At 39.0% G+C, this 26,655-nt stretch overlaps 3 protein-coding genes across 10 annotated transcripts in view; 1 reads left to right on the top strand and 2 right to left on the bottom strand.

Annotated features, from left to right (window-relative positions):
* si:dkey-246g23.2 (solute carrier family 66 member 2) overlaps positions 1–18,997 on the bottom strand; it is a 44,824-nt gene extending 25,827 nt beyond the window's left edge. The window contains exons 1-4 of one of the 2 annotated variants that reach the window (XM_063004776.1): positions 18,940–18,997; positions 18,746–18,833; positions 11,783–12,051; positions 11,303–11,436 (exon numbers count right to left, since the gene is read on the bottom strand). In XM_063004776.1, the coding sequence (XP_062860846.1) occupies positions 11,303–11,436; positions 11,783–11,982 (334 nt within the window). In that variant the 5' untranslated portion in view covers positions 11,983–12,051; positions 18,746–18,833; positions 18,940–18,997. Of the gene's footprint in view, positions 1–11,302; positions 11,437–11,782; positions 12,057–18,745; positions 18,834–18,939 lie in introns of those variants that run through there. The other variant, XM_063004774.1, reaches the window with a different exon arrangement.
* A 1,405-nt stretch (positions 18,998–20,402) lies between these two features.
* hsbp1b (heat shock factor binding protein 1b) lies at positions 20,403–22,595 on the top strand. The gene is made up of 4 exons (XM_063004773.1): positions 20,403–20,625; positions 21,335–21,401; positions 21,843–21,963; positions 22,313–22,595. The coding sequence occupies exons 1-3, from the start codon at positions 20,581–20,583 to the stop codon at positions 21,956–21,958; spliced, it is 228 nt and encodes a 75-aa protein (XP_062860843.1). The 5' UTR covers positions 20,403–20,580; the 3' UTR covers positions 21,959–21,963; positions 22,313–22,595.
* Positions 22,596–23,980: 1,385 nt separating this feature from the next.
* Positions 23,981–26,655, bottom strand: part of zgc:173742 (DNA topoisomerase I, mitochondrial) — a 42,331-nt gene continuing 39,656 nt past the window's right edge. For 6 of the 7 annotated variants that reach the window (XM_063004225.1, XM_063004224.1, XM_063004226.1 and 3 more), the window contains 4 exons: positions 25,208–25,335; positions 24,610–24,704; positions 24,373–24,522; positions 23,981–24,221 (listed from right to left, as the gene is read on the bottom strand). In XM_063004225.1, the coding sequence (XP_062860295.1) occupies positions 24,119–24,221; positions 24,373–24,522; positions 24,610–24,704; positions 25,208–25,335 (476 nt within the window). In that variant the 3' untranslated portion in view covers positions 23,981–24,118. Of the gene's footprint in view, positions 24,222–24,372; positions 24,523–24,609; positions 24,705–25,207; positions 25,336–25,523; positions 25,816–26,655 lie in introns of those variants that run through there. The other variant, XR_010013985.1, reaches the window with a different exon arrangement.

Here is a 26,655-nt window from a genome sequence, read left to right as displayed (position 1 = left end):
CTCATTGTCCACTGTCAAAAGCACCTACAATGGGCATGCAGGCATCAGAAATGGACATGTGAATGGCCGGGCACATAGGCATTGTATACCTGTGAAAGAGGCACTATAATGCACTGTAGGACTATCCGTCTTGCAATGTAAAGAAGTTGACATACATACTGAAAAGGTACTGGCACCAGATACTACAGGACTCTTTTAGATGTCTTGTGGAGTCCATGTCTTGGCAGGTCTGAGCTGTTTTGACAGCATATTGGGCAAGCAGTCTTAATTTTTGGCTCATCAGCGTATAGTGTACTATTCTGGGAATAAGCCACCTCATCAGATTTGGACGCTGTGGTTGTGTGCTGCTATATTGGTAAACATCTGTGTCATTATCTGATCTGTGCTAATGGTGTGGTTTTATGGCAGGAGAATGCCACTCCTAATCGCTGCCATTATTGTCCACTCTAGTAACCTCATTTTTGGAGATAAAATGATTTATTATTGCTATATAGAAACATAGTGTTATCACTTGTTGTAGGTGTACAGTTAACCCTAGAGCTATGTGTTAATCTTTCTCTAGTATTGTATCAGTGAACACTTTCTGCTCACAGGACACTGTTGGCTTTATATTTTTGGCTGGGCCACAATTTTCCTTTAAACATTGATATTGAGAGGTGTTAATAAATCCCAACAACAATGCTGCACCTGCTTGACTATTATAAGTACAACACACTGCCACATCATTACCATGTTAGTGTTACTGCAGTGCTAAAAATAGTCCACCACCCAAATAACATCTGGTCAGGGGGGTCCTGGGGTTCATTTTGATAAATCAGTGAAGTACAGGGTGTAACAAAGTGTACAGAGCAAATCAGTAATTGTATACTTACAATTCTCTTTTTTTTTCTGTATAGTAGGTTTAACTTGGTTAATCAATTAATAATAATCAATTAAATGTGACTAACAGTAGCTGTACCTAATAAAGTGCTCAGTGAGTGTATATTATGCATGGATTTTTGTATTCCTCATCTTGCATCCTAGTCACTTAGGGGTTTTGTACATTAATCTTCTAAAAATTAATGGATGAGATCATTCTGAATACAAAAATGCCAAAGATGATAAAGATAAAGTGGAGGAAGCTTTTTTTCTGTTTATTTGCTACAGTCTGTTACATCTGAGTTGAATCCAGTCAGACTCTAACCTCAGAGCATAACAGGGTGGGTATATTCTTCCATTCAGAGCTTATATTCCACCTCCACCAAGGATGCTGGCAGACCAAGCATAAAAACACGGTCAATATCTACCCACATATGAACCTACCTGCCCTGCACAAAGTTACACCTGCCTGCAGGGTTAGGATATTAACCTACACCCACCCAACCCATTTAGGACCCGGATAACTTCACTGTCCCTTTGTGTTTCAAGTTTTTTTCTTTACTTCCAGTTTGCAAACTACTTCATCTGCAGATCTGAAGAGGAGCTACTTTCCATACCCAGTCACCTTTCCTATTCTTCTCTCTGTGTACCTAAAGAGCTAAGTACTCCCTGGGATTAAAGCACATCTCATCAGCTCCAGGCACTTTCCTATCCAGTTTAAAAATCTAGGCATTTAATTTTGTAACTCCATGCAGCGGCCTCACAAATGTTTGACATTCTAAAAAGCAGAAATGTCAGACGCTCTGATTCCCTACATGTTCCTAAAAAAATTAGTTGCAGAAATGAAATTAAACTTGAATAGATTAATCACACATACAATACAGATGTGGTAACAGCTGTAATAGATAGTGCTGGTTAAAAATACATACATCAAGCGCCCAGGTGGCGCAGTGGGATATTCTGCTAGCACCAAGATTCTAAACTCCTCGGTTCGAAACTTAGCGTTGCCACCGGTCAGCTGGGCGGCATCTAGTGGGCATAACTAGCAGTGCCTGCTGCAGACACGGTTCTGCTAGGGGGTGGGGTATTCAAACGATGTGTAAGGACCCTGGCTGGCAGATAGAGAGGCGCCTGTGCAGAGTGCATAGGTGAAAAAGGGTTCCGCAAAGGGCTGCGGAGGAGGTGTGGGCAGCAATATACCCACCTCAAATGCAATCAGGGATCCCCCAGCAGACAAATTGACTGCACTAAATTGGGAGAAAATGCATAAATAAAGTAGAAAAAAAATACATACATCAACATAATATTCCATTAATTCAGATACTGGTAAGATTATTTATTTCCCTCCTAATGTAAAACTAATCTGGCCTGGTAGCCTAAAATGTTTTCTAAATTGTATTCCAAAATAGTCCAGCATTGTGTTACCATGATTACCACAGATGGCATGTTGAAACTAGGCTAATAAACTGCCTGTCATTTTTTTTTTTACCACAAGATCTTGCTGAGTTGCTTTCTAAACTGCAGCTGTTAGAAACATGCAGCACATTCACATTTTCCTTTGCTGACTTCTCAGAAACTCACTCAAAACTCAAATACACATTTGAATAAGAACACCTACAGGCACCGCTGAAGAGACACCAAGGTCCATCAGCAGTGGGAGTGGAAAAAGAAAAATAAACAAACAAAAAAGACAGCAATGGTAAAAGCTGACTAGAAGAATTGTGTTACAGTCAGTCCTAGCTCAACTCTAGCGCACTTTTATGCTACAAATAGGATGATTTAAACGGATAATTGAAGCAATTGTGATATAAAAAAAAAACGTGGCAATTACTAAAACCCCAAAAGATTTGAATTTACACATGTAAATGAAGCATGTTTCCATTTCTATTTTACTTTTTCAAGTCTTAAGGAAATCTTTTTTTTGCCTATTTTGTTTATGCATTTTCTCCTATTTTCTCCCAATTTAGCATAGTCAATTTGTCTTCCGCTGCTGGGGCATCCCTGACTGCAGTCGAGGTTCGTATTTAGCTGCTCACGCCTCCTCCGACCTGCATGCAGCCCTTAGCGGAACCCTTTTTCACCCATGCATTCTGCACAGCCGCCTCTCTAGCTGCTAATCAGGGTCCTTACACAGCGTTAGAAGACCCCACCCACATAGTCCGGTTATCCCGCCCTAGCAGAAACATGTCTGCTGCAGGCACTGCCAATTATGCCAGCTAGATGGCGCCCAGCCGACCGATGGCAACGCCAAGTTTCAAACTGAGGAGTTCAGAGTCTTGGCTCTGGTGTGCTAGTGGAATATCCCGCTGCGCCACCTGGGCGCCTGTTAAGGAAATCTTAAGTAACCTCATGTTTTACTGAGGTATAAATATGAGCTAACACGGGGGAAATCCCTACACACATTCAGGAACACTGGGAAATGGCTTAAAAAGTGACCTGAATAAAAATTAAAAATACTCATATCAACTATAACACCATGAGGTGAAATTAACTTGCAGCTTTGCCTCTATGCATTAAATAGGGGAGGGGGGTGGTAAGGATGGTATCCAAAAACCCTAACCCTAACAGGTTCAAAAACCCTAAAAATCATTGCATTTTAAAAAATAACCGTTGAACAATAAGATGCCACCTTCAGGCCAACACACTAAGGTATGTTAAGTTAAATATTTTACCAAACCACATAGTGAACTTTGTGTTCACTAAAAACTACTGAACACTAAACTGGAACAGAAGTTGAAACCAGGTTATTTGGTCACAAACACAAACTGCACTTCTTGTCAACAAAAACAATAGGCCATTGGTTTCAAATAGGGTGGAACTGAATCTCTGTTATTAAATTTGGTCAAATAAGGGTCATTCAGAAATACAGGACACCATGAACTCCATGTAGCTTCAGTGATTACAGAATCAAGCTTTCGGCATGAAGAGTCACCTGATCGAAACCCCACAAAAGCATGAGAAAGAAAGTCTATAAGAGACAACCTAGGAGCCTGGAGGATCTGGAATGATTCTTTATTGAGGAGAACTATTGGATTTGTGTTGTTATCTTGGCAAAGAGAGACTGCAAAAAAATACTAAATAACTGTGTGCAAATAATTGTGATATGGTTTTGTTATTTTTGGTGTTTAGAAAGCCCTTCATGCTCAAACAATGCACATGTGTATCTCTCATGCCCGTGCTTGCCCAAGGCAACACAGTCAGCCCCGACCCATTACCTCGGAGATGTGAGAGAGTGAAAATCAGAAGGAAATGGTCATTAAATAGTCCAGTGGAAGTGGAATGGAGGAAGTTGCAGATAAAGGTGAAGGAAAATGAGTGTGAAAAACAGACCGCAGTGGGGTGTGGTGATGGGGTTGTGCTGAGGGCAGGCCAGAGTGATTCATCATAGAAATAAAGACAACAGGGATGGAGGTAGAAGAGCAACACATCTATCTGTTACACTGTCAGAGTGGGTGGAGCAGTGTGACCCCTAACAGTCCCCAGTAGATGTAGTAACAAGGGCACGACTAACCCAATAACACTAAAGTCCAGCATTTATACATGTTTTAACTAGCGCATTTATTATTATCCAGAGCCCTTAACAATCTTATCAAGACAGTGAAGAAAAACTAGGGTTAGTTACTGCAAGACTTAAAATAAAAAGGTTAGGAATATACATGTTTCCATCTGACATCTTCTTAAAGTAATTATCATTTTACCTATTTATTTCTTAATGTTTTTATTAATACATTGATTTATCTATTTACTAGGGTATGAAACAGGCCTTGGTTGTACCCTCATCAATTAAATCCAAGGTGTAAGAATATGCAGACTGGAAATGCCAGCATCACACACATGACCACACCCTTCCCCAATTTAGTGTCTCCAATTCACCTCACTTTCATGTCTTTGGACTGTGGGAGGAAACCGGAGCACCCGGAGGAAACCCACGCAGACACAGGGAGAACATGCAAACTCCACCGCCCCACCTGGGGATCAAACCCAGGACCTTCTTGCTGTGAGGCGACAGTGCTACCCACTTAGCCACCGTGCTGCCCAAACTAGTGTTGCATGTACCAGCTACCAATAAATACAATATAGGCGCTTGTATTTTATGAAAGTTAAAAAATTAAAGTGACTCTTTTCACTAAACTGGGAGCAAGTTTAGAAGTGACATGGTGTAACAGCTAGCAAAATAGATGTTACGCTTCCTAAATTCTGGAAAACAAGGTAACATCCTAACCTCCAGTCGCTGTGTGTAAGGAGTATCACACGTTCTGTGTTCGTTTTCATCAGGTACTCCAGTTGCCACCTCTTCTATGGTGTATTTTAACGTCTAAAGAGCATCCTTATATCATAGAACCTTTAAATCATCAAACTGGACAAAATAATTAAATCTAAGCTGATTTGCAATAGTTGAGGAGTTAAATAGGTAACGACGTTTTGTGGCATGGAATATCACTAATTGCATCACTGTAGGTTACATACAAAGACATATCTGGCTCAATTACCAATTAAAAAAATTAAGAGACAATTAACTGATTCCTTTCTCTGCTTCATATGATATGATACAATATGATACGATAGTCATGTGTGTAACGGAGCTTGTAAGAAATCAGACATTTCTCTTCTGTCGGGTATTTACTCCCATTAGACAGCCACTGATCCTCCTGGGCTTTCACAAACGTCCACACTGAATCACATGAATGCTAAAGCGAAACTAGAAGCTGGCAGGTTTTATTAATATATGACATTCCTGCTGCTGCTCATTTATTAAAGAACAGGGAAAACATAAGTTGATTTTCCTCCTTAATGGCCAAGTGACAAATAAACTTTGAATTAATTTGATTTTAAAAGATAACCCATACATTCTGGTAAAGAAAAAAGACCTCACAACGTGAGTAACAGAAAATTATTTCCAATTCTGGTCTGTCAGTCACAATGACCCACATAACTACATGGATAAAATAAGAAAATCAATAGCAGAACTCAACGTTTTCTTGTGTCCCTTGTTACTTGCTCCGTAATTCTGGCCTCACAGTTCTATTCCACAGTCTGCAGGACTCACAGTGGGTAGAAGTTGCACCAATCTTTCTCATTACTGCTTCTGTAATAGACACACAGCTGGATATGACTCAGGAAAGTACCCACCACCCCTTCCATTCGTTTGTCAGAGCTCTCTGACTGAACAATTCACGGCTGTCCGAAATGCTGGCCATTCAACATGTAGCTAATGAAATACTACATGGACGTACAGTATCTGCTCATCAGCTGTGATGGACGGTGCTGCCTCGCTTTTAATGGGTTTACAGTGAGTGAGGGGGGAAATGGAAGGAAGAAAAAAGACAGCAATGATAAAAGACAAGAAAAGAAATCCAGAAGTCAGAGGTCTGTGTACTGTAGTTTTAAAATTCAGCTGCCATACTGGTGCTGTCACCTTATCATGGTTACAGATGTCACACTGTACTGCTCTGTGCTGGAAATGTTGAAGTACATTTTTCCTTCCTTCCTTTTTTTTAGCAAAGCAGCACTTCAATTATTTTACTTTTCAATCTTTTAATTAATACTAAAATTAACAAGTAGTTGAAAGTTATTAAAAAAACTATTTATCCCCCTAAGTGGTCTAATTTGTCATAAGCTGTGTTTGTATGCACAAGACCTGAAGTATGGTACCCTCAAAAACATCTCAATGCATGTTAACGTGATTAACATATACCACAGGTTCCAACCTCAGAATCACCTTCTGCTCTAATGTAGCGCAGTAATGTCCATGCTAAAGTCCATTCTGGACTATTGTGATATGACCTAAAGATACAGAACCCTGGAGGATCTCATTACTTATCCATCTGTGCTGTGTCACAGCTGTCATGTCAACAGTCTGTCAGTACCAAGAGAGAACTGAACATGACTGAAGGTCAAAGCAACACTTTATTTATTCACAAGTCAGCTCTCTAGAGGACACGTATCGGAAAAAGGATGCTGATACGTTTTTTTTTTTTTACTGCACTGGTTTTATCACACACACATTCGATTTTAAACTAATTCGATTTTTAGACTACTGCTGAGTCAAGAGTAGAAACGTCATAAAGGGCACATCTGGTATTTTCTGTTTACTATATAATTAATATGAAATGAAAACATAAAACTAGTACACATGAACAAGCCAGCGGTATTATTGTATCAATGCAGAGAATGTGTTTATTTTAATTTTACTTGGTACCTAATATTCAGTAGTTTATTCATTTTCCTGTGAAATGTTTTCATTTTAGCTCAAGTCTGAATACAATCATTTAAAAATGTGTCTTGAACAAAACCATGAATCAGAATTTAGGGTTTAGGTCAGGACAGGTCTGGTCATGGCAAAAGTGCCACCACAACATTCTGTAATCATTTAACCATTTTTTTTATTCTAATTGAGCTGATTATTTTGATTCTTGATTGTAATTCTTCTGCTGACTACACACACAGTTTCCTGTAGCATCTTTTCACCCACCAGACAAAGACACTGGAGTCTCAGTCACTCCTCGTGCAGGCACCTCGACCAGCCAGCAGAGGGCGCATTTGCAACAACAATAAGGAACCCTGTCAACTAACCTGCCTCAGAAACAGACAACTGTGTTTGTTGGCTGTCCAGCCAGTTCAATAATACAGTTCATATTCAAGAGCCAAGAGTCTGAACTTTCCTCAGTAACCCACTGTGCCACCCAAGCGCCCCACATTGAACTATTTATGATTTGAAAATTTTGGATTATTGGATTACTGTTTTGCTTAAAAATCAAACCAAAACGCAGTTTCTTGACAGAAATATTTTTGTTAATACTGTGGCGCCGGCGAGCAGGAAGGATAGCGTCAGGGCCGCGAGCGAGCTGCCTTTGGCAGTTCATTCAGTGGTTTAGGGACAGACACCCATTCATACACACATACATTCATACAACAGACAAACATATAAGCTACTTACCCAACCCTCACCGCAGCCACCCCACTCCCAACAACGGGATACACGGCTACGGTGAGCTTAGACACCACTGCCGCAAGGCTTTCTGGGTAAAGCCTGTGCCGACGCTACAATACTTTGATTTATGGAGTCCATCATTTCTATTATTCTAACAAAGTTCCTAGGTTACTTGAAATAAAAAAGCTTCAAAACATCATAGATTCTTCACCATATAAAAGAGGATTATGTTATTTTCCGCATAACCTTGTTATTTTTGTCTTTTTGGTCCTCACAGGCCAATTCCAGTTATTGACCCAATTGTTATTGTGGTCATTTTTTAGACATGTAGCTATCTTTGACAGCCACCACACTTACGGCTTATTTAATTAGTGTATTCTCTAGTCTTTACCACACTAGAGAATAAATAAATGAAGGTAATTAAGGTAAATGTGCCTCTCTGTTGCATCATATTTATAAAAGAAAATGTTTGCTTCATTTTGTTATTTAAATTATTTGTATTTAGTCTATATCACTACATTACATTATTTTAAATGTAAATGTACTTTCTACCCATCTTTATGTAGGGTACTAATAATTCTGGGGTAAACTAGATACAAAGATGTAAATAAATTCAAGCTTCAAGTGTCCAGACCTAACCTGTGTGATTTTTTATTATACTGCTTTAACAATTTCATTTCATTGTTCCTCCAAATATTAAAACATTACACTATTTGTTACAGTAAGAAAAATATAGACTTTGTTTTAATAAGAGTTTGAACTTCCTTTAGCAGTACTGACGCCAATTAAGTGTCTTTACAAATAAAACGAATTACTTTATAGCATCGTCTTAAGTGTGTAATAACTGGCATTCTAAATAAAGTGGTTTATCCACAGTACATGTAAGCCTACATAATGTAACTACTGCTTATGAACACTAGAGGGAGACATTTCGTTAATTCAGGCACGTACTGGTGAATGTAAATGAAGTAAAAAAAAAACACTGACTGACTCATATGACAATCACATTACCTTGTTAAATTAGTTTCAAACATATATTTGTTTATGCTTATTAATGCATATTTTATTCACATTAATAAATAAAGTGGATATATGCACTGTTAGCTTAACAAACAAAAACAAAAATACTTGAATTAAAATAAATTAATACTTTTTTCCTTTACTGTGTTAAAGTATTACATGTTGTCAGAGGCACTGCAAGACAGAAAGTGTCTGGGTGTAAGCAACAATGGCATCAGATGAGGGTAGGGTAGGTGGCCTGTAAGACATACACTGCCTGTGGAATACACTATGTAAACCATGGGGGTCTCAGATGACCAACAGAAGGAAGGGTCCAATGTTCTGAGCTATTCTGGTTCTAACCCACCCTGCATGTGTTCATCAGTACATCTGTTTTCATTCTCCAGCTGTAAGCAGACACCATAACTTTCCTATAGAAGCTCTGAGAAACGGAATTGGAAATAACAAGATCGCAAAATGCAAATAAAAATATGTATTTTTTTTTTAAACATCAGCCATATTGATTTGTTTATTTTAATTTGCAACTAAGTTTACATGTTTTAGCCACTGAACTTTATAAAATAAAGAAAAAAGCAATAGTGGTTTGCACAGAGCCCTGAGTTTAACCTAACAAATGCCTTGGAATGAGTTGGAATGTTGTTTGTGAGCCAGGCCTTCTAATCCAACAACTCTGCCTGAACTCACAAATGCTCTTTAGACTAAACGGGCATTAATTACCATAAAGACATTTTAAAATCTTGTGAGAAAGCAGCAGAAACTCTTACTGTCGCTACAGTATTAAAACCCATTCTTTTGTAATGGGAAAGTCATTTGTCCCACAAGTTCATGGTCATAATGTCCACTTATTTTTGAGTCCGCACATACACACAGACACACGCACACGTTTACACTGACAGGAATACATTAGCACACAAACATTTACTACTACTGCCACCAACATCTAATGGTGAACTGAGAGAACTGCTGGGACTGTAACTTTGACTTAACTCCAATCCATCAGGCTGACAGGTGTATCAGGGTGCTGTCTGATTCCAAGGCTAATAAAAGCCTGACTTAGATTAAACCTGTTCCTGTACATGGAGAAACCCAATCAACTGGGGTGTAAATTTAATATCAATCATTGCTACACTACACTGACCCTGCATGAACTCGGTCGGCTTTCTTTTGTGTGACTCCTGAGGTATCAGTCAGCTGCCTCAGATCATTCTCACATCTCAACCCTGAGCATGAGACCTGACCAATCAACATGTCACATTCATTCTTAGGGTTCTGTTTCAGTGAGTTAGTCAGACCTAAGAGACAGCTTTATGCTGAGCTTTACACACCTACCAACAACAACAACCCAACAATAAATAAAAGCCCAGAGATGGGATAGTGGTGCAGTGTTTGTTTACATGCACACCATAGTCAGTTTAATGCAAGAAATCAGATAATGATAATCATTTATTCATTGTGTGATTTATCACCGCTTCAGCCAGGTCTGGGGTTACTGTGGGTCTGACTAATTTGGCAAAAGTGTTGCAGCTGTTGATCTAGGCTTAAATCGTAGCAGTGTTATCAGCCATACGGGTGTCTAAACAGACCTGATGGGCTAAGTCTAAAGTGTGGATTGCCGAAGCCTAAGACTGGATATTCCTGTCTTGCGTCCAGTTTTCCCTGGTGAAACCGGACATAGCGCAACCCTGACAACGTTAAAGTGAATGAAAACAATCTTTAAGTGCAGTATATCTGATAGTATCTACTACCAAAACATTACCAGCAGGTCAACAGTGCTTTTTAGTTAAGCATTAGTGGATGATCAAATTAAGACAATAACAGTGATGTGTAGTGTAGTAATGATTGTTGGTTAAGTTCTATAATTAGGTTGCTTTATTTATTTAATTTTAGATTGTTTTTTACATTATACTCGAAAATTCACCAGAGTGGGATGAAAAGAGAATAGAATGAAGTAAAATGACCTAGGTTTCAATAATACTTGTCTTAGTTCTAGGGCACCCTCTTATGGTAAAACCTGAATACTGATTTTGTATTTGATCATTTCATGCGTTTCTGACGCTGGACTGCGGTGGTGTAGCAGGTGGTGTGAGTGCTGCACAGCTCCAGGTTCCAACAGACCTGGGTTTGATTCTTGCCTCTGCTCACTTTGTTTAAAATGCCTGCATGGGTCTCACCCAGATACTCCAGTTTCCCTCCATATCCCAGAAAACAAGCTGGTAGGTGGGCTGACGGCACTAAGTTGCCTCTAGACATTAGTGCATTAGTACAGTAATTGTTACCCATTCTGCAACTGCTGCACTGTCATGAGAGTTTGTCTATGTATGTCTACTAAATCAATTTTTAGAAAAAAGTAAAGATAAATAAATGAAAAAAGAAACACTTCTTGCAGTTGTAGTTTGTAAAATCTCAGACGTGTAAGATATGTATCATTTTTGTAAATTAGTCTTGGTGGAAGGATGTAGCTTTTGTAACCAAATACAAAGGAAGTATCATTACCTGTGATGCGGTGCTGTTTGGTACTGACACGGTTGCTGGTCTGGACGCTGCAGCAGAGGTGCAGCATGGCTAACATGGTCAATATCATCACAACACTTTGCAGAAGCAATGTGAGCTCAAACTGCTTTCCCACCCTGCATAAAAACAAACACATGAATGCATTACATGTCAGTAACACTGCACGACTTGTGGTTGTAAAAACACATAGTAAAAAGGTTATAGCAGGCTGTGCAAGTACTTCAAGATTTAGGCATCATTTTAGTGTCTGTGAGAATTTTGCCATGTTCTACTAATGCTGGAACAGAAAATGGTCTTCCTTAAAGTTAAAAACATCATTTTTTTTATATAATTCATATTATACAGTTGTTAGCATTGAATGTGTCTGACACACCTAAACTTAATCAGTCCACATGCTTTTGGCCATTCCTCCTCTATTGAGATGTCAGCAGTGTTTGAATGTGAAATTTTTTCTGCACTCACCAGAAGAAGATGCGAAGTATGTTGGCGATGAGCAACACCAGACACACACGGGTGGAGAAGCCCTCTGTGTTGTTGCTTTTCTGGATCTCCTGGTACTGGGGAATGTAAGGCACAGCGCCACCAAACACCATCACACATGAAGCTAGCCATGACAGCAAAGTCCAAGAGCTCTCCATCTTTTCCTCCAGCTCAGGGTCCATGACTCAGACCCACAGCTCCAGCACCAATACTGCCACCGCCGGTGCTGCTGCTACAACGCTCAGTGAGCTCTGTTCTGAGACACCACATTTATCTTAGATGTTAATAGAAGGGCATAATGTTTACACTACACCCAAAAACTCTGTAGCTGGTAAGCTTTCTTACTTTATAAATACTGGTAAAGATGTTACAATAGGTCATAAAAATGTCTTTTTGGGTAGTGACTTACTCTCCCAGTAAGATATTGAAACAAAATCCAATATTTAAAGTCTATATTTGAATAAAAAATACAAATAAAAAATTAAATTAAAAAGAATTAATTAATGAATTAATTAATAATAAAAATAAAAAATCAGAAATGAACATGCAAAGCAAATAAACTTTTCGTCATTAGTAACAATATGGAAGAGATTATGAAATACACGTATAAGAAAAAGGTGTGGCCTGGTGTCAGATATAATAGGCTATGTAAAGGTGAGAGTTCTGTCCAGAGCATTCCTGCCTTCCAATGCATTGCGAAGCTTCAGTCATTCACACCACCCCACACCAAAGACATTGGCCAGCCGATAGCACTGCTGAGATTCAAACCCGCATCTCAGGGGTGGTAGGGTAGCGTAATTAACCGCTGCGTCACCCAAGCACCTGCAGTAAGCTTTTTTTACATTTTAAATTAACATAATTGACTTAATGTAGGAACAATTACAGTAAACCATGGTAATTATAATGGGGCGGGTCACGCCTCGCTACTGAAGCAAGAGGTGAAGTCACGCCCCTGCAAGAGAGAAATAGAACCCAAGTACATATTCTTTAACCAAGGTAAAATGATACAGTGGCTAAAAGACACTAACTATGACAGGCCACTTACAAATAAATAAGTTGGCCAAAAAAACTGAAATAAACTAATAAATTAAAGACACAAACAGCCACAGCCTGCAACAGAGAAAGTGGATAGAACATTATCAAAATATTATGACTGATCACTGGATATTGTCCTATCACCCAGTCCTACAGTATGTTTTATTCTTGTAATAAATGAAAAGGTCTCCGACTATAGATGTTTATTAAATAACTGAACTCAACCAGTGTGTGTGCCCATACATGCACAGAACGTAGGTATGCAGAAAATAAAAGTGGAATTGTATCTGAACTAACTGCCCTACCTTAAACATGATTAAATATCCCCATAATTATCCAGTCCCTTACAAAAACAACTATGTATGACTACATCTCACCTAGTATGCACTAACAGTCATAAAGTCCTACTATAGTGCGGTCTCAGGACTGTCTTCTGTATGTTCTAAATTATTAAACTATTACTCATATGAAAGTCTTGCTCCTGATGTCCAAACCTGTTGTTTTACCAGCACAAATCAACTGTAGCAGCAGGCGTTAAGGAAAAAGATCATTATTACTTAAACATGGTAGTTTAACCACAGCCTTCTGTCTTGGCTAGATATGTCTAATCACATGACACAATGCTTCTAAAGATAAAACCATCAACTCATACTCTAAGACAATAAGTCCAGTCATGAGTTATAAATTACATACAGATTCTGTTCATGCAATGAGAGAGACAAGCAATGAGAGTTTTATTAAACATATTTGTAAATACAGAGTGGGGAAAAAACACACAGCATTACCAAAGCTTTGCCTAGATCATGCCGTTCCTGTTGTGCTTATCAAATGATTTGTAATGAAACACAACATACTAAATTTTAGCACAAAGCAATTGTTCTATAATATTGTATAGACTGGTGCTTTAAAACCTGGAGGTGACGGCACAGATTATCAATGACATGACACGTCATTAAAACATACTATGCAAACTTGTTTGCATGGAGTTTGCATAGGCTCTGTTTCTGGAATTGATGTGTGGCAAGTAAACCATCTGGCAAATCTGTCCAAAATAACCATGATATTTTGATACAACTGCTTAATATGTTAACACGTGGTAACGTGGGTTTGGGTGGTGCAGCGGTCTGTTGGCTTGACCAAGACCTTTGTAAATACACTGAGTGGAAAAAAACAGAACAAGAAAAAGATGCTTAAGGGTTTGAAAAAGCACACAGCACTACCAACACTTCGCCTAGATCACACTGTTCCTCCAAACTGGATGACCAAGCCAGGAGGATATTAAGGCTGAAGATAACTTTAAGGAAGTTGTTAATTGGAAAGGCGCTAAACATGCCCCCAAACATGGGTTAAACTTTCTGGAGTGTGTTGCAGGCATCAAATTATAAATGTTTATATACAGTATACAGTGTATCACAAAAGTGAGTACACCCCTCACATTTCTGCAAATATTTCATTATATCTTTTCATGGGACAACACTTTAGAAATAAAACTTGGATATAACTTAGAGTAGTCAGTGTACAACTTGTATAGCAGTGTAGATTTACTGTCTTCTGAAAATAACTCAACACACAGCCATTAATGTCTAAATGGCTGGCAACATAAGTGAGTACACCCCACAGTGAACATGTCCAAATTGTGCCCAAATGTGTCAATATTTTGTGTGACCACCATTATTATCCAGCACTGCCTTAACCCTCCTGGGCATGGAATTCACCAGAGCTGCACAGGTTGCTACTGGAATCTTCTTCCACTCCTCCATGATGACATCACGGAGCTGGTGGATGTTAGACACCTTGAACTCCTCCACCTTCCACTTGAGGATGCGCCACAGGTGCTCAATTGGGTTTAGTCCATCACCTTTACCTTCAGCTTCCTCAGCAAGGCAGTTGTCATCTTGGAGGTTGTGTTTGGGGTCGTTATCCTGTTGGAAAGCTGCCATGAGGCCCAGTTTTCGAAGGGAGGGGATCATGCTCTGTTTCAGAATGTCACAGTACATGTTGGAATTCATGTTTCCCTCAATGAACTGCAGCTCCCCAGTGCCAGCAACACTCATGCAGCCCAAGACCATGATGCTACCAACACCATGCTTGACTGTAGGCAAGATACAGTTGTCTTGGTACTTCTCACCAGGGCGCCGCCACACATGCTGGACACCATCTGAGCCAAACAAGTTTATCTTGGTCTCGTCAGACCACAGGGCATTCCAGTAATCCATGTTCTTGGACTGCTTGTCTTCAGCAAACTGTTTGCGGGCTTTCTTGTGCGTCAGCTTCCTTCTGGGATGACGACCATGCAGACCGAGTTGATGTAGTGTGCGGCGTATGGTCTGAGCACTGACAGGCTGACCTCCCACGTCTTCAACCTCTGCAGCAATGCTGGCAGCACTCATGTGTCTATTTTTTAAAGCCAACCTCTGGATATGACGCCGAACACGTGGACTCAACTTCTTTGGTCGACCCTGGCGAAGCCTGTTCCGAGTGGAACCTGTCCTGGAAAACCGCTGTATGACCTTGGCCACCATGCTGTAGCTCAGTTTCAGGGTGTTAGCAATCTTCTTATAGCCCAGGCCATCTTTGTGGAGAGCAACAATTCTATTTCTCACATTCTCAGAGAGTTCTTTGCCATGAGGTGCCATGTTGAATATCCAGTGGCCAGTATGAGAGAATTGTACCCAAAACACCAAATTTAACAGCCCTGCTCCCCATTTACACCTGGGACCTTGACACATGACACCAGGGAGGGACAACGACACATTTGGGCACAAATTGGACATGTTCACTGTGGGGTGTACTCACTTATGTTGCCAGCTATTTAGACATTAATGGCTGTGTGTTGAGTTATTTTCAGAAGACAGTAAATCTACACTGCTATACAAGCTGTACACTGACTACTCTAAGTTATATCCAAGTTTCATGTCTATAGTGTTGTCCCATGAAAAGATATAATGAAATATTTGCAGAAATGTGAGGGGTGTACTCACTTTTGTGATACACTGTATATATATATATATTTACAAAATACAATTCTTCTTTTTACTGCATTTTACAAAATGTCCCAACTTATTTTGGAAAAGACCACCATGTATTTAAAGCTTACAGAATCTCGACCTTGTTCATGCTCCAACAAAAGTGCTTTGGAGAACCTAAATCAATCCTGACAAGCCTGAAGGGTTCAGACCAGCAGGAGGTTCAGCTGTATATCAAACAAGGGAAGCAAACAGGCAGTAATTGACAGTAAGTAAACAGAGTTGCTGTTTGTTCAAACAATATGCCGTCGTAAACAGAGAGAACAAAATTTTCGGATGACTGCATAAAAACAGATTTTGTAATAATCTGATTACTGGGTTTACACGCCCTACAGTAATCTGATAATAAAAATTCTTAGAGTGTACATTGTGTTTAACAGTGTGACGACCTGTGGTGAAGCGTGTTACTTTCCAGTGAGGTGGCAGCATTGCTGATTCTTAAATCAAGTAGTGCTTATGTGGCACAGCAGTCTATTATGCAAGACAAACGCCTGGACAGACTCTTTAAGGAATCAACTGGCCATGTCTGAGCGAGGTAAGGTCAGCTAGGGTACCACCTAATTGCCCTTGGCGACAGTTTGGTAACGGCATTTACCTGTTTTAGACATTTAAAGTCAAATATGTGGAGGAACTTAACTGGCCTGCACAAAGCCCTGGCCTCAACCTCATTCAACACCTTTGGGATAAATAGGAAGGGCAATCAGGCCAGAGCTTATTGCACAACATCGGTACCCAGGTTTACTGTGGTGGATAAATCACTCAGTAAATCAAAGTAGATTTTCCCAAAATCTTCAAAGGATCTGCTCCAGATAATAGGAGCCTGTTATAGCAGCAAAGAATCATGTTTAGTTTGCATTTATGATCTTCAGCTGTCTGGTGTCCACAAACATTCTGCTGTTACTTTCTCGACTTCTCTTTATATATAAACGTATGCTAGCTATCACCATTAATAAAAACAGGGCAGAACAAATTTACTGGTAAAATTGTATCTGTACATTCACCACTTCCTCTGTAGTAGCCACATTTTACTGTTAATGTATTCAAAACCTGCTGTGTGGTGCATTTGCATGTTGAAAGTCTGGAGAAGCAAAAGCACAGTGACGAACACAGGAAGTCTCTGCTTAAAGGGGCATGATTCAGATTGTACATTTTTGGAGGCATGTGACTGTTAGCAAACTGTTAAAGTCAAAAATGTCGAAAGGCACGTGCATGTCATTGCAGTCTTGAGATTGTGATTCAAGAACCACTAAAAGGGGTCTTTAATGAATTAGAGGCTGCTGGAACTTGAGTGACACTGTCCACAGTCAGATAAGCTTTACAGTGCCATAAGCTTAGAGGCCCCTGTGCAACAAAGATGTACCTGCTTTATTTTAAAGCAAAAACTTCTCTTCTTTTTTGCACAGCAAGCTTTTACTTGTATGCAGAGTCAAGCCAGGCAGGACACGTGTTTTTCAGGTGCTGATTTCTCCGGCATATGCTACACTTGCTTTGATACTAATGCTTTAATAATTCATGGGGTTCGATCCACAGGTGGAGTGGTCTGGGTCCTTTCTGTGTGGAGTTTGCATGTTCTCCCCGTGCCTGCGTGGGTGTCCTCCAGGAGCTCTGGTTGCCTCCCACAGTCCAAAGACACACAAGTGAGGTGAACTTGTAACTACCTGTTCTGTCATTAATGTAACCAAAGTGTGTAACACTCAGTACATATTACAGATAATTCAAATTGTCTTGTAATATTAAGAAGTTTGTTTGTTTATTAGGATTTTAACGTCATGTTTTACACACATTGGGTACATTCATGACAGGAACTGTACTCATTCATTACACAAGGCTCATCAGTTCACACAAGGCCATATTGAACACAGTCATGGACAATTTTGTACCTCCAATTCACCTCACTTGCAAGTCTTTGGACTGTGTGAGGAAACCGGAGCACTCGGAGCACCGCCCCACCTGGGGATCGAACCCAGGACCTTCTTTTTGTGAGGCATCGGTGCTACCCACTTAGCCACCGTGCCGCCCAATATTACGAAAAATAAACCAAGACCTGTGCACATTTAAATATATAGTTTCTTGCTTTCTTTTTAGACATACTGATCTGATTATTAAGGCAAATGGGCAGCATTTAGTGAACGGAGAATAAAAGAAGGGAAATCTCAGTTGTGTTTTAACTTCACCACGTCTTAGGGGAACTTCAACATGCCTTAGGGGGGCAGGGCATTTCCTCACACAGATTGCTTTGTTCCCCAGACCAGAGATTTAGATGTGATCAACAAAATACTTCCCCATACTGACGTGGACAAAGGCAAACACATAATCCTTCCTACATGGGTGAAATGGTCAATCCAGCAGGTCTGATCTGTATGTTATGGTGTTTGGGAACTGAGATGCAGCAGTTGTGCAGAAGTGCTTGCACTAAAATGCCACTAGTAATGGATCCCAATCTAAGAATAGCGCACTATTACTACACAAATCCTTCAAAACACATAAGCACCGCTTTCTGATAAATGCACTGCTGTACTTCTGATACATGTAAATCGCATATGTGCGCTTTTTGTTTCAATGTTGGTTAATACCAAAACAACTTGAGATTCTTACCGTTTTGCAGTTTCGACCGAGTTGTTCCGTTTTTTTTTTTTTTATCATAACCGATCTGTAAACGTGATAAATTCAGATCGTCTATCGATGAGCGGTTAAATGTAAACCATCACTGTTTACTGCGTTGTTTACACACATTATACTGCACGCAAACGAAACACCACTAAAACCAGTAAGGGTGTGTATGCTAGACCACGTAGCATTGCTGTACTTTGCTGACGTATACCCATATGAATGCATGTTAATCACACATTAGTTTAAAATTGTGAAAATATAACGTTATGTTTACCTTCATCAGCAGGATGATGATGAGTCAGTCACTGGCGACACGTCCGGGCTCCAGTCATACAGAGAATATTACCACCGGCAAAGAGTAACTACAAAAGGATGTGATTTAACAATGAATAAAAAGCACAACAATCCCCCACTGAGTAATTAAAAAGAAAACACATTTAAAGAACAAAACACCCTGGTGATACTTACCAAAAAAAACTCGGGTCAAAGTATGAATGGAGAGTCTAAATATTAAGGCTGGCAATCGAACCCTAAAGGAGTCGATTCTTTAATTCAAGGCAACGAGAATCATGAGTCGAAACGAACGCGATTGAGTCGATTCCAAACATTGTGACAAATTCGGTTCGAAATCATTAACCTTTAAAAAGTGGTAGCGCTGAATGCTCAAAGGCCTCATGCGTTCCTGTGACCTGGATTTATTTAATTTTATTTATTTATTAGGATTTTAACGTCATGTTTTACATAATTTGGTTACATTAATGACAGAAACGGTAGTTACTCATTACACAAGATCAGTTCACAAGTTTAATGTCAAACATGGATAGTTTTGTATCTCCAGTTTACCCCATTTGCATTTCTTGCATTTCTTTGTCTTTGGACTGTGGGAGGAAATCGGAGCCCCGGAGGAAACCCACACAGATGTGGGGAGAACATGCAAACTCCACACAGAAAGGACCCGGAGTGCCCTACCTGGGGATCGAACCCAGGACCTTCTTGCTGTGAGGCGACAGTGCTACCCACCGAGCCACTGTGGTGCCCAACCTGAACTTAAACTTCGCCTCTGGTTACTATGTATAAAGTGTTTTGCATGTTCTTCTTGTATCATGTGGGTTTTGATTTAACTGGTATCCTCCCTTTGATCTGTGGACTCTAAATTGTTCTCAGGTTTGACTGTATGAGTAAAGGGTGAGTGAGTAACTCATGGTTAATGTTTCAGTGAGCCTAGAACCTAATCCAAACTTAAATCAAGTAGGTAAAAGGACGGACACCCTGAATTGTTTATTCCAGATGTTATACCAGATGATCTAAACGCCCCATTTTCATTTCCCTGCCTGCTGTGAACTGATGGCCTGTCCAGAGTCCTTAGTCCAGTGCAGCTCTAAAGTGGTTATTAAGAATAAATAAATAATGTGATACAGCAGGCCCAGTGCAAGCCTAAACAGTTTTTTTTAGATTAATGAATGAATGGAATACATGCCTAATCCAAGCCGAAAGCAGCCTTTGAAGATGAATGAATCCATCTGTGACTGATGACATATTTGATTAAAAGTATAAAAAAAATATATATAAATCTTACAGGAATTTGCAAATACAACCTGCATAACATACCAGTGGTAAACATGGTATTTAGATTTTATATAAAACTGAATCTTGGAATTGAATCCATCTTTTACACTTTACTGGAATCGATTCTGAGTCGACTCCAACACTTCTGGAGTCGAACAGCTCGACTACATACAGCATAGCCCGAATTAAACACAGCAGGGCGGAGAGACATCACAATGCCGATTTTCTAAAATTACTACGTACAACAAATTACTAGCTCACATCATCACTGCATATTTATTACAACTATACGTGTGTAAAATAGTGACACGACAGTTTAGCCTCAGATTTACCGAGTTTTTTGTTACAGGTTTGGAACCAAGATTTTTAAACATGAGCTTTTCGGGTTTGGGGGGGATCTCGCGAGAACTCACACAATCTCGCCGGTGTTTGCAGTCAACACCAGCTGATTCTTGTGGAGTCTGTTTAATTCGGTTTATTTTGCATTTCGCAGAGTATTAACTCGTTCCAGGTTAATTGTTTATTCACGTTTAGACATTAATAATGGCAGAGACTGATCCTAAATCTGTCCAGGATCTTACAGCAGTGGTAAGTTACATACCTCGACATACCAAGCTAGGCAAGCTAATCTAATTAGGCTGGTTGCTGTGCTAACTGGTCTAACAGAACTAATGTAGCGATTTTTGTGTGATTAACAGCGCATATACACAGTGTGAAGATATTTAATTTAATGATAGTAATTTATATTTTCGAAAATTTTCAGCTGTTCTGTCGTTTGTTTAGCTGAAATACAATAACAGATTAGCTTGCTAGCTTACTGTCTGCCTGTCAACACTAAAACCATGGAAACTGATCTGCAACCACATACAAACATATGATTTAATACAATGTTTAATTCTTTTAATATTTGGACAGATGTAGTGTTTTGACCCAATATTTAAAAAAGTCCTACAATACGACCTTTCTTTAGATCGAAAATGCTTATTTTATACATTTGTTTCTTCATTGATCCTTGCTGTATTATATTCTATACATTTATACACTATACGGTCAGTAATGTGTTGGCTGTATAACACGGTATGTATAACTCCACCATGATCACATTATAGATAAATAATTTTAGAATACCCATACAGAGTATTCCGTCCAGTGGTTTAACAACCTTGTCCTGGATTTATGCAGAAAATGCCAGAAAGGCCCCATGTTTTGTGAATGATTTTACACACTCAGCTTAAACATGTTTACTGTAATAAATATTCATCTTTTTTTTTCTTTGTAAATGTTTTGTCTCTAACAGGTGCAGACGTTGCTTCAGCAGATGCAGGACAAATTCCAGACCATGTCAGATCAAATCATTGGAAGAAATATCCTTCGGTTTGATAAAAATTAACTTTAATTCCTGATCATAGATAAAATGCATTATAGAGGGAAAAATAACAATTAAATAAGCACCAAAACGATAGTGAAGCAACACAGTATTTACTGCCAAAAGAGTAAAACATTTTAAATACATTTTAATATGTTCGGATAGTATTTCCTTCTTTATAGAAATGTGTTAAAACAAAGAATTGCCAAATGTCACAAACATCTACTACTAATTACTATTGAGTAATTACTGACTGGAAAGTTTTACCTGTACGATTCCGTTTATGTACTGGTATTAGCTTGTTTCACCCTCCACATGTTTGTAATAAAGTAAAATAATAGCACATGCTCAAATATATTTGCCACTGCTTCAGTATAACAGCATAGTATGAAACTTGCAGCTGGATGCTGCTTCCCTCATCTTCCTTAACCAGGCTCACTTGACGAGATGAGCACACGTATTGATGACCTGGAGAAGAACATTGCTGACCTGATGACTCAGGCAGGTGTGGAGGAGGCAGAGGGGGAGAACAAGCCCAAAGGAGAGGCTTCTTAATGAAGGTACATTTAGTCACAGAAATTGTTTGTAAACATCTACAGGATTGCTCATAAAATGTTGTAACAATCGGACCTGATCAATCTAAAAGCACACAAAAATATTGCACTTGTTATAATAGTAGAGAAAAATATCTAGACTTTATTTTTTGTTGTGTTGGTCAGCCAAAACACCAAGTACTTTATTTCTTTCTTTTTAATTGTCTGAAAATACAATTCAAGAGCAACATAATCAGAAAGTCTTTTATTATTTTATTTTACAAAATGTCTTCATTTGGACATAGGGTCTGTAAAAATCACTTATAAATGTGTTAAATACAACCTTGCTCTAAAATCATTTATTTTGTCCCAACAGGTTGTTTAGTGAGGACGTTCCAGCAGACTTTTCCCCAGCGGTGACTGCTTAGATTTGTGTTGTATAGGTTTTTTTTTATACTGACTTACGATCATATTTACAATTCCTAATAGTGCAACTTCTTCAAATGTAGGTTTTCTTTAATACGTTTTTAACCCAGTTTAAGGCCAACTGACAGCACGGTTGATGCCTGTTATTGTAATATGAGCACTGTGTCTGCCAACCCGTCACCATTCCACCTTCAATGGAATTTGTGCAATTAAAATGGTTTCATACAAAACAATGTCTGACTTTCATGTGTGAAACTGCAAGAAAACATTTCTGATGTTGGTACTTCAGTTGTATTTGAAAATCAGGATCTTGGTGAATACAAGTAGTTGAGGGTTACATTTGACACCATTTGCAGTCCATTCCTCATATTTATCCAAATTGCTTGTGATTAACGAGATGACGTTACCCTTATCCCCAGAGTGACTGTACAAACTCCATTCCCCAAATATTTGTAACTGAATTTACTTTCTTCTCAGCTTGAATTACTACTTAAATGCTGAGCTGCATGTTTGAGTGCTCTAAGCAGTTTGTTCGTTTACATCCTTTGTCAAATTGCTCTGTTTTACAGTGTATACGAGCTTGATTGTTAAATTGTTGGTACAGTTATACACTTAACCTTCTCAGTTTAAGATGCACTCAAATTTCAATTTCATTTTTTCCCCTAATACTTGTTAATTACGTTTTTTTGCACTAACTTTAATAACCTGAAAAAATCAGGCAGGTAGTCATCATAATCATAATGCAGACGAGAGCTGATAGATTTTGAACTTACTGGTAGTCAGGGACTATATACAGTTACATGCAAAAAGACCCAGTGTGCAGTGGTTAGAATTCTGGACTACTGATGAAGGTTGAAATGTCAAGCCCTGCCACTGTTGGCTGCTGTCCCTAGGTATGAGTGTGTCAGCTGCCCTGCAGTTAACTGGCATTCTGTAAAGGGTATATTGCTATCTTGCCCCCAGTGGCATTAAACACTTTGCAACCCTGTCTAGGCAGTCTGTCCAGGGTGTGTCCCTGGACAGAATAAATGACAGAATAAATGCTTTGTGCCCACTTGTCTCCTGTGTGTGGAAAATTAAAACCTTTATAAAAATTAAACCTTTATAAAGCTGTTGGTATGTAACCATTACAATCACTGTACACAAGGGATTAGGAATGTTTGTGTACCTCCCATATTCAGCAATGGTGAAGCAAAACAGTTTGTATAAAAAGCAATGTTTGAGAAAGTTGCAGTACACAGCAACACACCGGCAGTTTTCAACTTTTTCTGTATCTACCACATATATAGTGTGGGTTCATTTTAAGCAGAGAGAGATTAAGCGCTTACCAGTATAACAAAACCCCAGAAAACCTGTTTAACTGGAACCACATTTTGTTCATGAAAATCAAGGTGGCAAACATTTATGCAAACACATTTCAGTGAACTACTTAAATTACTAATAAGTCCAGTTTTAAAACATCCATTTTGAACATTTAGGTGGTTCACTAAAGTGCAACATGTTGATTTGCCTGTTATAGATCAAACGCCTCTGGCAGCAAACGGTGGGTTTTATAAAGTCTGTGGGTGTGGCCGCACTGTTTATGAGCATTGAAACCAGGTGTAACAAGTGATTTCAAGATAAAACGATTTATTAACGTCTTGTACTAAAAAATTGACATTTGATCAAAGAACAATAAAGTGCAAACTGCATTTTAAAAGTATGTCTGCTGCTAACAGCATCATGATAAAACCTGAGAAGTTGAATTACAGACTAGTTAAAACTGAAAGTCAAGCTCAGTCATGTCGATGGCCCAAGCAAACTTGTCCCTCTGCGTCTTGTTGTAGATTTTATCCAGCGGCACCTCCATGTTCTTACACCTACAAGGCAGCAAAACACATGAGTACACATGGGGAAAGAAAGCAAAGTCTTACTTTTGATCTTCTAGTTTACGTTTCTATGCATACGGAACAGCTTGACTTCACCGCTGCTTTAAACTGCAGAAATATAATCAGTTTGGAAGAGGCTCACCAGGCCACGCTGATGCGTGGGTCCAGGTAGTTTAGCTTGGAGGTGCCCAGGGCGATCTGCTTGTTCTCCTCTTTGTCTGTAGCCTGAACTTCCATCCTCAGCAGCTGTTCCTCACACCTCTGCACTGCCCTCTTCTTCTTCTCCACCACACTATGTACAAACACACACAAACAGACATTTCAGAAGACCTGTAAGACTTTGATAAAATTTTCTTCTAATGTAGTAAAGGAAACGTACGTCTGCAGCTTGGTGTCTGAGCTTTCTTTTGCCTCCTTCTTTGCTTGTTTTAGCTCCTTTTTAGCAAGAGCTAGCTGTTCTTTCCTGCTCTCAATCTGAAAATATAAGAGATATCAGAGAAGCACTTGAAGTCACATACAACAAGCACACCTCAAAAATCCCACTGGGTTGTACAGCTGTAGTTTGCACTAGGACCTCGACCAGCACCCTTGACCAGCCAGAATAAGGAATTTCTTCGATTATCCTAGCCGACAGAGACCAGTTGTGTGTGTTGGTGCCCAGCCGTTTCGACTTAAAACTTGGATCTCAGTGGTAGTGGGCTCATCAGACCACTGTGCCACTTGAGCACTCCACTATGTGTTGTATTCCCAGTTATCATAGCAACCACCATGTACAAACCTCTTGCAGCGAGGGATGTATTTATATATTAAAAAAAAAAAGGTTTTAAATTACTTTAAACTTTAAATAATTATATATAAAAAAGCAGGGTGGAGGAATTGAGTGTGCTAATAATATTTCAACGTTTTCTTCAAGCTCAAACTTAATAAAGTTCAATAATCAGTGTGTTTTTGTCCAATCTGCTCGTGTATCTGCTCACCTTTGTTTGCAGGTTGGCCATGGACTGTTCAAAGGTCTTTGGTGGCGCCCGCTGATGGTTACAGAGAACTGCAACCGCCCGGTTCGCCCTGTTATAGGAGAGCAGCTTCTCAGCAGTGTTTTCTAAAGCTGCATAGGAAAAAAGTAAGTTCGTTTGCACACTTGTATAGTGAATTTTAATTGATAAAATTGTTTGTTTTACTCATAAATCTAATTTCTTTCACCTATAATATGCACAAAAATACATATTTTGTATTTATGAGTAAAATGTGAAAAAATGACATGCATTTAAAATCAATGCAGATAAAGCATTTTACTGAGATCTGGTCTTCTTGGCCACTCGAAGACATTCCAGTGCTCAAAGCCAGTCCAGCGTTGTTTTGGATTATTGCTTCATGTCAATGTCATGTTAAACTGACATGAATTGTCATCCTACTCAAAGTTTGCATGTGCTCTGGAAAAGGTTTCCTTCAAGGATGTTTCTGTATTTGGCTGCTTTTATTCGTCCCTCAATTCTCACCCCATAGCATGATGCTGCCACCACTGTGCTTTCCCAAAGAGATCATATTAGCAAGAGTGAAATCTGTGTTGCTGATGGAGAACTTTGATCTATAAAATGATTTTAAAACATTAGTTTGTTGTTGCAATGCCATAACCAATAACTGCCTTATGAATCAGTCTGAAACCAGCATAAACCAATTACAGCTACAGCACAGACCAGTAAGAGCTTTATAGTGCTGAATTTAAAGGAATGATATACTGACTCATGTCTGCACTCATTTAATGTGATGAGGTCACTGGTCTGCTTCAGTTTAGCACACAATGTACATTTTATACAGACTAAAAACATGAACATGTTCTAAGTATCAGTATAAACCTGCCAGCATTATTCACATCAGACAGCACAGTGAGGAACAAAATCCCACTTCTCTGAGATCATATAATGCCACTGCAATTAAACAGGAACAGAAGAAAAGCAGATTCAGAAAATAAAAGAATCGACCTAAAAGAGAAAGTAAAGAAAGAAAAAGGGTTAAGAATTAAAAAAGAAAGACCAAAAACACCAAAAAAAAGAGAAAGAAAATTGAAATGGAAAAAAAGCATAAAAAATAAATAGAAAGTCACAATGACAAATTTTAAAATGTGACTAAAATAATAGCACAAAAATGGCTCACAAGAAAATAAAAGATGATTAAAAACAATGATGACAATCACAAACAAAAGAACAATAAAGGGCTTACTGAAACAAAGAAAGAATACTTTGAGACATAAAAAAATGCATCTCTATTGAGGAAGGTAAGAAACTTCAGACTAGTTATGTATAACCAGTTTATTCTTAGCTCATGTTGCTAACTTGACCTGGTTGTACAGATTCTCTCTCTACAGCAGGGTTCAACCATTATGAAGCCACCGCCTGTTCAGTACTGAGAGTGAACAGCGAGTTGCTGT

This window comes from Trichomycterus rosablanca, chromosome 11, assembly GCF_030014385.1.
Source record: "Trichomycterus rosablanca isolate fTriRos1 chromosome 11, fTriRos1.hap1, whole genome shotgun sequence".
Lineage (NCBI taxonomy): Eukaryota > Metazoa > Chordata > Actinopteri > Siluriformes > Trichomycteridae > Trichomycterus > Trichomycterus rosablanca.
The sequence above is the reverse complement of the archived record's forward strand: the minus strand, read 5'-3'. Positions and strand labels throughout refer to the sequence as shown.

Coding starts and splice junctions, on each gene's coding strand:
- hsbp1b (XM_063004773.1), top strand. CDS start 20,581: ATGGCAGAGACTGATCCTAAATCTGTCCAGGATCTTACAGCAGTG. Junction 20,626..21,334: donor TCCAGGATCTTACAGCAGTG/GTAAGTTACATA, acceptor TGTCTCTAACAG/GTGCAGACGTTGCTTCAGCA. Junction 21,402..21,842: donor AGATCAAATCATTGGAAGAA/ATATCCTTCGGT, acceptor AACCAGGCTCAC/TTGACGAGATGAGCACACGT.